The sequence below is a fragment of the Erythrolamprus reginae genome, chromosome 8 (genome assembly GCF_031021105.1).
Source record: "Erythrolamprus reginae isolate rEryReg1 chromosome 8, rEryReg1.hap1, whole genome shotgun sequence".
NCBI classification, from domain to species: Eukaryota; Metazoa; Chordata; class Lepidosauria; order Squamata; family Dipsadidae; genus Erythrolamprus; species Erythrolamprus reginae.
In genome coordinates, this window is record NC_091957.1 from 56,416,533 (window position 1) to 56,429,656 (window position 13,124).

A 13,124-nucleotide genomic window follows, 5' to 3' on the forward strand; every position below is an offset into this window, starting at 1 on the left:
ATGTTGAAAACAAGTCACATATTTAAGACAATGAAATTGCTGTTCTCCAGTGTAGTATCTAAATTGGTGATGCTAAAGTTCATCCTAGGAGCAAAGTCATGGAATGATATGTGATCCTTTCAGTATCTTGACGTCTTAAAATAGGGATTATTTCTTCTCTTCTCATGCAGCTTGGGCAGGGATGTCCCATTCCTTAGAAATCTGCGAAGGTCTTGAAGAGTGGTCCAGCTACCATTACTTCTCAACCTGCTCTGACACGGAAGAAGAAGATGGCACCCAACTGGTTAGTGGGCAGATTGGGTGGAATACACCTTGGGAATTGTAGGCTAACGCAACTTCAAAGCAACAGGTTGAGGAAGGTTGTCCTAAACCAGAACTAGGCAAAACAGTCTAGCATGGAGTGATCCAACTTGGAAAAGTGTTCTGAGGGTCACGGTGAGGATGGGCATTCTCTTCCATCCAGGGGTGGGTTCTGATCAGTGCAATCCGGTCCGCTGCTCCAGTAGTGGCCTGCCGATTGCGTAATTTAGGTGTGACGGCTCTGGTGACATCTTTCCCATGCATGCTGCCATCTCTCTTTTTGTGGTAGTGTTTTGGCTTGAAATGTCCTACTGCACATGCATGGAAGTAGAACCTGGGCTTTTTTCCCCTGGTTTGTGTTATGCCGGGCTATTGGCAATTAGCCCCCAGTGAGTTCAGAATAAGTTTCAAACACACAACCAGTAGAAATAAATCAAGTTTATAGACAGTCTTCAAAAACAATCCCCAAGAGGAGCCAAATTACTCTCAAGTCTTTTGATGCTGGAGCATGCCAAAACAAAGGAGTAAATGGTGCACATATAAATCCACACTGCACACATGCCAAAATCCTCAAAGCTCTTTGACACTGAAATATGCAAAGTCCCCAAAGTCCTTGAACAACAGGAAACACCTTACGCTGCTTCAATCTTCTTCCAAATGGATAAGCGCCCACGCCCCAAAAGTCCCAACCTCCTTTATTTATAATGAACTCATTAGCTTAATTACCCCTTGAACAGCTGTCTGCTCTTACCTCCTTTGATGCCTGCGCAACTGATCCCTACGAGCCATAATCCTGCGCACACAGGGATCCAAAATTGGGTCCTCCAAAATAGCATCCCCTTCAGAATCTGATGACCCCCTAACTGTAAAACTGACTGGTGAGCTGGCTGCACCCATCCCTCTGTCTGTCTCCTCTCCCCCACTGTCTGCATCTGCTTGTGAGCCAGCCTCAATGTCCGATTCAGCTGGCAACCAAACAGGTCTCCGATAAACCGAGGATTCCCATAAATCTACATCAAAATCCCCAGCTGCAGGAGCTGGCCCAGAGCCAACCACAACAGTTTGGATGGCTTCTCAGCTGTGTTTTGGCTTGAAATGTCCTTCTCATGCGCAGAATTGTGCGGCGGGAATGCACGCATGTGAGAAGCACAGGCACACATGCAAAATGTTGTGATGCACACTAGTAGGGAAAGGTAAGTGGAACCCACCCCTGCATCCATCCACGGTTGGACTGGTTTTGGATCATTCCGAAGAGCCGATTTTGAAGTTAGAACGGTACGTTTTAAGGCGGAGGGTTGTATTTCTGGCGCAAATCACGTATTTCTTGTTCGTCCTTTAGTCTCCAGGAAAATATAAAGCCTTAGCAGATTGCAAGAAGAAAGACTCCAATGAACTTCTGGTGAAGAACGGGGATGTCATTCAGCTCATGCACGAGGATGGAGAGGGTCAGTGGTAGGTGCGCCCGAGATCCAATTTCTGGTCGACCCAAAAAATAGCAAGAAGAAGCGCGAGAGTGTTCTACAGCTTTACAAAGAGCTTTTTTCTTTTCCTGGCTTGTTTCATCTTCACCATCTCCTTCCTTCCTTCCTCCCTTTATCTGAAAGGTTGGTCAGGAATCTCAACCGAAGTAAAGAAGGCTGGTTGCCCACCAACAGCTTACAGATAATCCTCGGGGACTGTAGGTTTCGGAGCGTGGGAGGAGTCACAGGTATTCCTGTGAGGACTAGTGATTTGCTCACCTGAACTGTTTTGGCCTTGGCATGCGCAGGAGGTTGGAGGCCTGGACACTGCTTTGCTTGCTTGCTTAGAAGAAACCTGACTTTTTGCCAAAAATATAGCAGAGGATGGAGAGAGATCAATAATCTAGTATGTCCCAGCAAGTATTTAGCAATAGTATTGGACACTCTTTCTTCTCTTTGCTCCTCTTTGCTCTTCTCTTTCTCCTCCTCTCTCTCTCCCTTCCATCCTTCTTGTCTTTAGTTCTTTTCCTTATCTCCCTTTCACCCTTCTCTTTCTCCTTATCTCCCTTCCATCCTACTTCTTCTTCTCTCCCTTCCATCCTTCTCCTTTTGTCTCCAGTTCTTCTCTTTCTCATCTCCCTTCCATCCTTCTCCGTCTCCTTCTCATCTCCTTTCCATCCTTCTCCTCTTTGTCTCCCTTCCATCCTTTTCCTTCTCCTTTCCCCCCCCCTTCAATTCTTTTCCTTCTCCCTTCCATCCTTCTCATTTCCCTTCCAACCTACTTCTTGTCACCCTTCAGTTCTTCTCCTTCTTGTCTCTTTCTATTCTTCGCCTTCTTCTCCAATTCTTCTCCTTCTCATCCCCTTTCCATCCTTCTTCTTCTCCTTCTTGTCTCCTTCCATTCTTCACCTTCTTCTCCAATTCTTCTCCTTCTCACCCCCTTTCCATCCTTCTTCTTCTCCTTCTTGTCTCCTTCCATTCTTCACCTTCTTGTCCAGTTCTTCTCCTTCTCATCTTCTTTCCATCCTTCTTCTTCTTCTTCTTGTCTCCTTCCATTCTTCGACTTCTTTTCCAGTTCTTCTCCTTCTCATCCCCTTTCCACCCTTCTTCTTCTCCTTCTTGTCTCCTTCCATTCTTCACCTTCTTGTCCAATTCTTCTCCTTCTCACCCTCTTTCCATCCTTCTCCTTCTTGTCTCCCTTCCATCCTTTTCCTTCTTGTCCTTGTCTCCCTTCAATTCTTTTCCTTCTCATCCTCTTTCCATCCTTCTCATCTCCCTTCCATCCTACTTCTTCTCCTTCGTGTCTGCCTTCCATCCTTCTCCTTCTTGTCTCCCTTCTCATCTTCTTTCCATCCTTCTCCTTCTTGTCTCCCTTCCATCCTTTTCCTTCTTGTCCTTGTCTCCCTTCAACTGTTTTCCTTCTCATCCTCTTTCCATCCTTCTCATCTCCCTTCCATCCTACTTCTTCTCCTTCGTGTCTGCCTTCCATCCTTCTCCTTCTTGTCTCCCTTCTAATCTTCTTTCCATCCTTCTCCTTCTTGTCTCCCTTCCATCCTTTTCCTTCTTGTCCTTGTCTCCCTTCAACTGTTTTCCTTCTCATCCTCCTTCCGTTCTTCTCATCTCCCTTCCATCCTACTTCTTGTCACCCTTCAATGCTTCTCCTTCTCAACTCCCTTCCAGTCTCCTCCTCCTCCAAGCAATTAGCACTTAGCAATAGTATGAAGCACTCCTCCTTTCTAATGTACTCTCCCCTCTCCTTTCTTCCTCCTCCTCCTCTTATGATTTTATTTGGAGGATGGCAACCGAACTGATCAAGACTTGAAAAAGAAACCTACTTGAATGAGAGGACCTAACGTCCAGCCTAAGCAAGTCATATCTGTGACTTGCCACTGGGTATAGCTGATGTGCCTAAGAGAATTGCTCCCTTTGCCAAATCTGGATGCATGGATTATGTTTTGGTCTGTAAATTATGAGGACTAGAAGCATGCTTGCTTGTTCAGACTGGGAATGAAGATGGTTTGCTAAGATTCTGTGCCAAGAAGCATTTTTTTTCTTTTCTTATTTATTTTAAAAGGAGGGGGGTTGTATTTTATCATCTCCATTGTTGTCATAGAATAGAGTAGAATAGAATTCTTTATTGACCATGTGTGATTGGACACACAAGGAATTTGTCATTGGTGCATAGGCTCTCAGTTTGCATAAATGAAAAGATACATTTATAAGGAGTCATAAGGTACAACACTTAATGATTTTCATAGGGTACAAATATCTCATGGCCATAAATACTCCTAAAGTGAGTATCAGGTTTGACCAGAGAAAAAATAATTTAATCATAAAAACCATGGCTAATATAGGAACCAAATCTTGGATGTTATGGGAAGAGACTATCCTGTGACATCCATCATGAATTGATCAACATATTTTAAATAATTTCTATAGCTTTAAGAGCATTTCTTTCATATAATCAATTTTTCACAATGTCATTATCATTTACAACTTTTGATGGTATACATAACCATTTATTTGCTTTCATGTTTGTTATTATAAGATTCTTATATACCTGTTTTTTTTAGGGTTTTTCCCGTTTGCTTCTGGAAAATAGCATTCAAACAACAAATCTCACCAATCTCTTTATAATTCTCCTAACTGGGGGATTCTTGATGTCCACACATCTTAATGTAACCAGGGTTGAGAAAACACTGTCCTAAAAAGCACCTGGTCTTGCCAAACCATCTTCTGTTTTCCTACTGAAAATGTTTTATTAAAACTACTGGGGAAGTAGATTGCGCAAGGCTTGGGGTTCCACACTGTCCATTCTTGGTATGGAGCACCTCAGTTGGAAGCCATTGAAGGAAGCATCACTCCAGGGGGAGAAGACTTCCTCATAGAATGGGTTTACGGCGTGACTTTTTTGAATCAGGGTTTCAGGGTAAGGTTAATAGGCCATGGTCTAACTTCTTCTCCTGATAACCTCTCTGGCATCATCCAAAGACTGCCAATCAAATATTAGCTACTTTGAAACATCTCCATGTGGGAACCAATTACCAATCCACCTGGATGAAGAACCCATCAGAGGTCTTCAAAAGGTGTTTTTTCAACTGGACTTTCTGGGGGGTTTTGTTGTTTTTTGGGGGGTATTTTTTTTTAACTTTTCTCCATATAAACTTTTTCAATACCTTTCAAAAATACTTTCATAATACAATAAAAACAGTATCCAGTTAAGTAAGCCAATTATAATTGTCCCCCTAAAAAAGATTATTAGTTCCCAAGTAATTACTTCTGGTATTCATCAAACCCACCAACCTTGACCTCCAATTTTGTCATCTAGATATCCAATTCTCTTCTGATTGACCTCAACCTAAATTTCCATTGAACCTTATTGAATTAATCATTATCCTTTTCCTAATTCAGGCATGCCATCGTGCTTACTCCTCCTTCTTACGTATTCTCCAAAACCTTTACAAGAAAAAAAGACTTTATCCACTAAAAATAATTTTTTAAAAAAAAGAAAATTACAGGCGAAAAAAAGAAAGGAACAAAAAAAGAAGAAAAAGCAAAGAAACACCCCCCCCAAACTCTATTAGTATAACAATGTAGTAGTTCATCAATCCATTAGTTTAAATCTTCAATGCTTAAACATTTATCATAATATTGTAATCGTATTTCATTCCATATAATAATCAATTATTATTCAAATATTTAGCACTTCATCATTAACTTCCCCAATATTTCATAATAATAATAATAATAATAATAATAATAATAATAATAATAATAATAATAATTTATTGGATTTGTATGCCGCCACTCTCCATAGACTCGGGGCGGCTAACAACAATAATAAACACAACATGTACAATCCAATAATAAAAAGCAACTAAAGCCCCCTATTATAAAACCAAACATACACACAAACATACCATGCATAACTTGTAATGGCCTAGGGGGAAGAGCTATCTCAACTCCCCCAGGCCTGGCGGTATAAATGAGTCTTGAGTAGTTTACGAAAGACAGGGAGGGTGGGGGCAGTTCTAATCTCTGGGGGGAGTTGGTTCCAGAGGGCCGGGGCCTCCACAGAGAAGGCTCTTCCCCTGGGGCCCGCCAAACGACATTGTTTAGTCGACAGGACCCGGAGAAGGCCAACTCTGTGGGACCTTATCGGTCACTGGGATTTGTGCGGCAGCAGGTGGTTCCGGAGGTAATCTGGTCCATTGCCATGTAGGGCTTTAAAGGTCATGACCAACACTTTGAATTGTGACCGGAAACTGATCGGCAGCCAATGCAGGCCACGGAGTGTTGAAGAAACGTGGGCAAATCTTGGAATCCCATCGTCCAATAAACCAATTCTGGTTTTTGTTTTGAAGAGGTTTCTAATCCAAGAAATTTTTTTCAACTCTGGATGGGTAGCAAAACGTCTTCAAGAGAAAAAAACCATTAAGTCCAGTTGCCTCTTGAAAAAAAACACCTTTGAGCCCTGGAGGGCTGAGAATCTCCATGGACAACTCATCAGAAACTGACTTTTCAGAACTGACAAGGTCCAATTAGAGATTAACTAATTACAATTACGAGAGCTCAAGTCATGCTTGTTGGCCCGTGAGGTGCTAAGAAATGTCTTTGAGAACAGACATCACTTTGTCTCTGAAAATGCCAGCCACTGTCGCTGGTAAAATGTCAGGAATACCACATCATTAGACCATGGCCGATTAGCCCAGAAGCTAATCACGGGTTTGATTGACACTGATCATGGATGCCTGCACCACTAGAAATCAAGCACTGGAGTTACATGGGGTGGGGAGAGAATTTTGAGTTTCAACTTTTTGCAGGCTTGCTTGATAAAATTGTGTGGGTACCGATGGGGGGGTGGGGGGAATGGAGAGGGAGGGTATTATTGTTCCAAAAATGGATCTGTAGCCTTGCCAAGTTACACTTCCTATGCACTTTAAAGATTTTTTCGTTATGCGCTCGTGTGCAAATAGCCTTAATTTAGGTCCTGTCTTGCCCGCTAACAAGGCAGGCAGCTTTGAACAATCACACCTCTGTTTACAATTCATTCATCCCTTAGCTAGGAATTTCAGGAGAACCCGGTGCCTTCTGACCTGTAACGTTCCTCTCCGTTGCTTTTTTAGACGCTGTCCAGGATAGGATGAGGAAGTTAAGCTCTCCCTGAATTTAATGAATTAAGGCCCATTCCCTTTGTGAATACTCCAGTGGAGAACTGAAATGGTAACAAGGGACAGGTGAGGCCAATTAGAACTTATTCGGTCATCTGTGGTCCAAATTAAGGGGACAGCATTTGGCTGTTCTGGTCTGGGCTCAGAAGCTAAGCAGGATCGAGTCCGGTTAGTCCTTGGATAGGAGAATATCAAGGGGCTAGGCTAGAAGTTGGAAAACCTCCCAGAAGAAGACAATGGTGATGGTTTTGAGGAAACTCTATGGACGTATCTCTAGTTGACCTCAATTTGAAAGAAAGTTGACTTTTTTGTCATCAAAAACATCACATCTTCATCCAGTGGGACCATGACTGGGAGTCATTCTTTCCTCTTCTTTTTTTGTTTTTGTTCCTTCCCCTCTTTTTGGAAAACTCCATCATTTTTAACTCAAAGATGAGACCTCATCTTCCTCTCTACCGCATCTCCTGAGTTTTCTTTGAGAAGGTATTTGACGGTTCCATGGCTTTGGGGAAGGTTGAAGGAGGAGCTTCTGGTTTTTCCAACCACCCTTTGCTGGGATTGGCTGGTCTTGACTAAGATCTTGCGGGGTCTCAAGGAACCCAACTTTGGTAGCTTTTGCAGGACTTTGGAGAACAGTAATAATATCCTTCTGGTTTTGCTATCAAGCGTCTAAAGAACCATGGGTTGTGTCTCAAGACTTGGTCAGTTGGCAACTCCAAATTATAGACATCTCATTGTGGATTCCTCTACACTGGCCAAGCCAAGGGTCTAGCAAAGTTTGCACGGGTTTTTTAAGGGGATGGGGGGAAACATTTGTGCCATAACTAAATCCAGGATCCATTTGCACTATATATATATTAAGATTGTCCTTTTTAGTAGCGAGATTATATGTTTTGGCTCTTTAAGAGTCTACTTGTACTTAGGCAAGGATTGAAGGCTTATAAAAAGGGACTTTCCCATCATTTATACTGCTCAAAAAAATAAAGGGAACCCTCAAATAACACATCATAGATCTGAATGAATGAAATACAGTATTCTCATTGAATACTTTGTTCTGTAAAAAGTTGAATGTGCACAATGTGAAATTCAGTGTTTCTTCCTATGTGGACAGTTTTATTTCACAGAAGTTTGATTGACTTGGAGTTATATTGTGTGGTTTAAGTGTTCCCTTTATTTTTTTGAGCAGTGTATTTTCTGGGGCACCTTCATGATAGTTCTCTTTGTAGGCTCAGGTAATTCGGCCTCTACAGACAATGGTGACAAATTTAACCTCCCAAAGCATTTCTTAATCACAGGGTAACTATACTCACAACCACTCAGGGCAGTGAACGGTGTGTATAAACACAAAAAAATTCGCTGTCAATGTAAGTTGTCTTCGATCTGTTTTCTTTCATCCAGTTTTGGGACAGGGGTAGATAATTTTGTTTAAAAAGCCCAGATTCACCTGGAACTTTGAAAATGTTGCTGTACTTCTCTTCATCTTTGTTTCTACACACTTTCCTAGTTGTTGAAGGTCACACTGTTGCTGCTGGTGGAATTCCTTGCAAGAATTCCTAAACAAGCCATTCACACCCCCACTCTTTCCCTTGTATGTGAAACACCATTGAAATCATGGTACTACACTTTTAAAACGAGGATACGTTCGTTACAGTGGGACGGCCTGGATAACCCAAATAAAGGTTATTTTTAAAAGTGTTCCTCCTCATATGTACAGCACAGTTTCAATCCTTTTTAACTTTTGTCTACCAGGTTCTAAACTTTACATGCTTCGGTTTACCAACCTAGCAAGTCTGAATCTAATGTTTTAGGCTGCGCTCTAAAGATTTACCGCGTATAGAATTGCACTTCTAAACTTTGCACAGTCAAGGGCCTCTTAAAATAGGCTGGTGTTAAAATGTAGACGTGACCCCCGAGCTGTAGAATCTATGCCTTTCCTGTCCCAATGACTTAATTAACAGAGTCTGTAAATGTTATTGTAAGAACGGGCTAACTCTATATTTAAAAAAGAATTATGAACCTTGTTAAATAAAGAAATATACCTGGCGACTTTGTTTGGTGCAGAGTTTTTTTGTGTGTCTGCTTCCTCGATTCAGAAGAAAGAGGCATCTTTTTCTCATGTTCCAATTTAATTCAAGCCGTAGAAAGACCACAGCTAGAGTAATGCATCCATTTTTGGTTACCATACTATAAAAAAGATGTTCAGACTCCAGAAAAAGTGCAGACAAGAGCAACCAGGATGACGAAGGGACTGGAGGCTAAAATATACGAAGAACGGTTGCAGGAACTGGGCATAGTCTAGTGAAGAGAAGGACCAAGGGAGACATAGAAACATAGAAACATAGAAGTCTGACGGCAGAAAAAGACCTCATGGTCCATCTAGTCTGCCCTTTTCTGTATTTTATCTTAGGATGGATATATGTTTATCCCAGGCATGTTTAAATTCAGTTACTGTGGATTTATCTACCACGTCTGCTGGAAGTTTGTTCCAAGGATCTACTACTCTTTCAGTAAAATAATATTTTCTCATGTTGCTTTTGATCTTTCCCCCAACTAACTTCAGATTGTGTCCCCTTGTTCTTGTGTTCACTTTCCTATTAAAAACACTTCCCTCCTGGACCTTATTTAACCCTTTGACATATTTAAATGTTTCGATCATGCCCCCACTTTTCCTTCTGTCCTCCAGACTATACAAATTGAGTTCATGAAGTCTTTCCTGATACGTTTTATGCTTAAGACCTTCCACCATTCTTGTAGCCCGTCTTTGGACCCGTTCAATTTTGTCAATATCTTTTTGTAGGTGAGGTCTCCAGAACTGAACACAGTATTCCAAATGTGGTCTCACCAGCGCTCTATATAGCGGGATCATAATCTCCCTCTTCCTGCTTGTTATGCTTCTAGCTATGCAGCCAAGCATCCTACTTGCTTTCCCTACCACCTGACTGCACTGTTCACACATTTTGAGACTGTCAGAAATCACTACCCCTAAATCCTTTTCTTCTGAAGTATTTGCTAACACATGATAGCAAGTCTTCCAATATTTGAGGGGCTGCCACAGAGAGGCAGGCGGTCAAGCTATTCTCCAAAGCACCTGAAGGCCAGATAGGGAAGAATCAATGGAAAGTGAACAAAGAGAGATTCAACCTGGAAATAAGGAGCAACTTTCTGACAGTGAGAGCAGTCAACCAATGGAACAGAAGTTGCCTTCAAAAGTTGTGAAAGCTTCATCCCTGAAGGCTTTCGAGAAGAGATTGGACTGCCATCGGTCAGAAATGGTATAGGGCAGTGATGGTGAACCTTTTTTTCATTGGGTTCTGAAAGAACACTATTGTGCATGTCCGAGTGCTTACATCCATAATTCAATGCCTGGGGAGGGTGAAAACAGCTTCCCCAACCCCCCAGAGGCCCTCTGGAAGCTGGAAATAGCCTGTTTCCCAACTTTTGGTGGGCCCAGTAGGCTTGTGTTTTCCCCTCCCCAGGCTCCAAAGGCTTCCCTGGAGCCAGGGGAGGGTAAAAATGTCCCCCTCCATCTCTCTTGGAGGTTCGCTGGAAGCCAAAAACGCCCTCCCAGAGCCTCTGTGCGAGCCAAAAATCAGCTGGCCGGCACACACATATACAGGGGGTGGACAAAAAAAAGGAAACACCTTGCAGCTCTTCCAAGGAATCCAGATTTGTGAAGCTCCCTTCGAACAGTTTTTGTGGAAACTGGGTTCTGTACGTGTCTATTGGGCTCTGCAGTGATTTTAGGTCTTGCGATCTGCTCTAACCATTCGCTTTAGAGTCCGACGGCCTCTCTCGGACAACTTTGACTTTCGACCAGACCTGTGCTTGGCTGAGGACGTTTTCCCTTCTCTTTCCAAAGCAGTCCTGACTTTTGAGACACGACCTCTTGAAACACCAAACATTCAGGCACTTTCTGTGACACTAGCGCCTGCCATTCGAGCACCAACAATTTGGCCTCTTTGAAAGTCTGCCATTTCTAGAAGTTTATAACCAATTTCCTTAAATTTCTGTAAAAAAAAAAAAGATAGTTTAAAAAAACATAGCAAATAACAGAATTAATTTTAAAAACCACATAAAAATATGTCAAGTTTTGATTGATTTGAACATGTTCAAACATTATGATGCCAAAAAGTCAAGTGTTTCCATTTCTTTGTCCACCCTCTGTACATTGGAGCTGAGTTGGGGAAACGGCTCACATTGCCAGCAGATATGGCTCCGTGTACCACCTGTGGCACCCATGCCATAGCTTCGCCATCACTGGTATAGGTTCTCCTGCTTGGGCAGGGAGTTGCATTAGATGACCTACAATTGTTCTGTACAATTGCTGGTTTTATTGTGGCCCATCTCAAAGCATTTGCAATGAGAGTTAATTTACCATTGTAAATGCACATGCCTGTTAAATTTCCCATGGGTTTTAAAACACTGTATTTAGCTCTGCTAGCGACCTTCTGAAACACATTTTAAAAAACCAACTATACGGAACTTAGGAAAAGCCACCTACCCTTGCTTCTCGAATTTCAAACTTAGGGATCCAAATTAAGTACCCATTGGGTGCTTAACCTCTGAAAATGTTGCTGTGCTTTTCTTCATCTCAATTGTGTCAACCCCTAACCCCCAACACTTCTCCCTTAGACTCTCCACGATTGACCTCTCCAGGTTCCTAAGAGGCCAGTAAGGGGCGTACATAAGTGCACTGGTGTGCCTTTCGTCCCCTGTCCAATTGTCTTTCCTTTCTTTCACCTATCTTATATATTCTCTTCCTTTCATATATCCTCTCCTCTAAGTTCACCTTCACCCTCTTTTATATTATCACATGTCTATTATCTTCCTATGTATTTATGTATTGGACAAATGAATAAATAATAAATAAATAAATAAATAAATAAATTTCTACACACTTTCTTAGTTGCTGAAGACCACGCTGTCGCTGCTGTTGGAATTCCTTGCAAGGATTCCTAAACAAGCCATTTCCATCCCCTTCCCCTTGTATGTGAAACATCATTGAAATCACAGTACAGTCTTCCCTCGATTTTCGTGGGTTCGAACTTTGTGGAACGTCGATACCACGGTTTTTCAAAAATATTAATTAAAAAAATACTTCCCGGTTTTTCCCCCTATACCACGGTTTTTCCCGCCCGATGATGTCATATGTCATTGCCAAACTTTCGTCTGCTTTTAAAAAACATTTTTTAAAATAAACTTTAATAATTAAACATGGTGAATAATAATCTAAATGGTTGCTAAGGGAATGGGAAATTGTAATTTAGGAGTTTAAAGTGTTAAGGGAGGGCTTGTGATACTGTTCATAGCCAAAAATAGTGTATTTACCTCCGCATCTCTACTTCGCGGAAATTCGACTTTCGCGGGCGGTCTCGGAACGCATCCCCCCCGAAAAGCGAGGGAACACTGTACTGCACTTTTAAAACAAGGATGAGCTCATTACAGTGGGATAGCAATAGCAACCGCATTTAGACTTATATACCGCTTCACAGTGCCTTTACAGCCTTTCTAAGTGGTTTACAGAGAGTCAACATATTGCCTCCAACAATCTGGGTCCTCATTTTACTGACCTTGGAAGGATGGAAGGCTGAGTCAACCTTGAGCCTACTGAGATTCGATCGGACAAACTGCCCCCACCCTCCTTGCCTTTCGCAAATTACTGAAAACTCACCTGTGCCGCCAGGCTTGGGGGACATAACTGACCCTTAGCTGTTTCATTTTATGTATGGTTTAATTGGATGGTATGACTGTTTTTATAATGGGTTTTTATAATTGTTTTTAATATTAGATTTGTGCTTTGTATTTTGTTGTGAGATGCTCCGAATCTTCGGAGAGGGGTGGCATACAAGTCTAATAAATTATTATTATTATTATCTATCTATCTATCTATCTATTCACCCACCCACCCACCCAACCAACCAACCAACCAACCAACCAACCAACCAACCAACCATCCATGCATCCATCCATCCATCCATCCATCCATCCATCCATCCATCCATTCAATTTTTCTGACGCCTTTCTCCTTAGACTCAGGGCAGCTTACAACATGTTAACAATAGCACTTTTTTTTAACAGAGCCAGGCTATTGCCCCCACAATCCGGGTCCTCATTTGACCCATCTTGGAAGGATGGAAAGCTGAGTCAACCTTGAGCTGGTGATGAGATTTGAACCGCTGACCTACAGATCTAC

General features: G+C 42.0%; 1 protein-coding gene across 1 annotated transcript in view; it reads left to right on the plus strand.

Moving 5' to 3' along the window:
* The window catches only part of MCF2 (MCF.2 cell line derived transforming sequence), a 59,238-nt gene extending 50,269 nt beyond the window's left edge, over positions 1–8,969 (plus strand). The window contains exons 27-30 of the mRNA XM_070759963.1: positions 171–283; positions 1,640–1,752; positions 1,905–2,008; positions 6,887–8,969. Coding sequence (XP_070616064.1) covers positions 171–283; positions 1,640–1,752; positions 1,905–2,008; positions 6,887–6,927 — 371 coding nt within the window. The 3' untranslated portion in view covers positions 6,928–8,969. The remainder of the gene's footprint in view (positions 1–170; positions 284–1,639; positions 1,753–1,904; positions 2,009–6,886) is intronic.
* Positions 8,970–13,124: the final 4,155 nt, after the last annotated feature.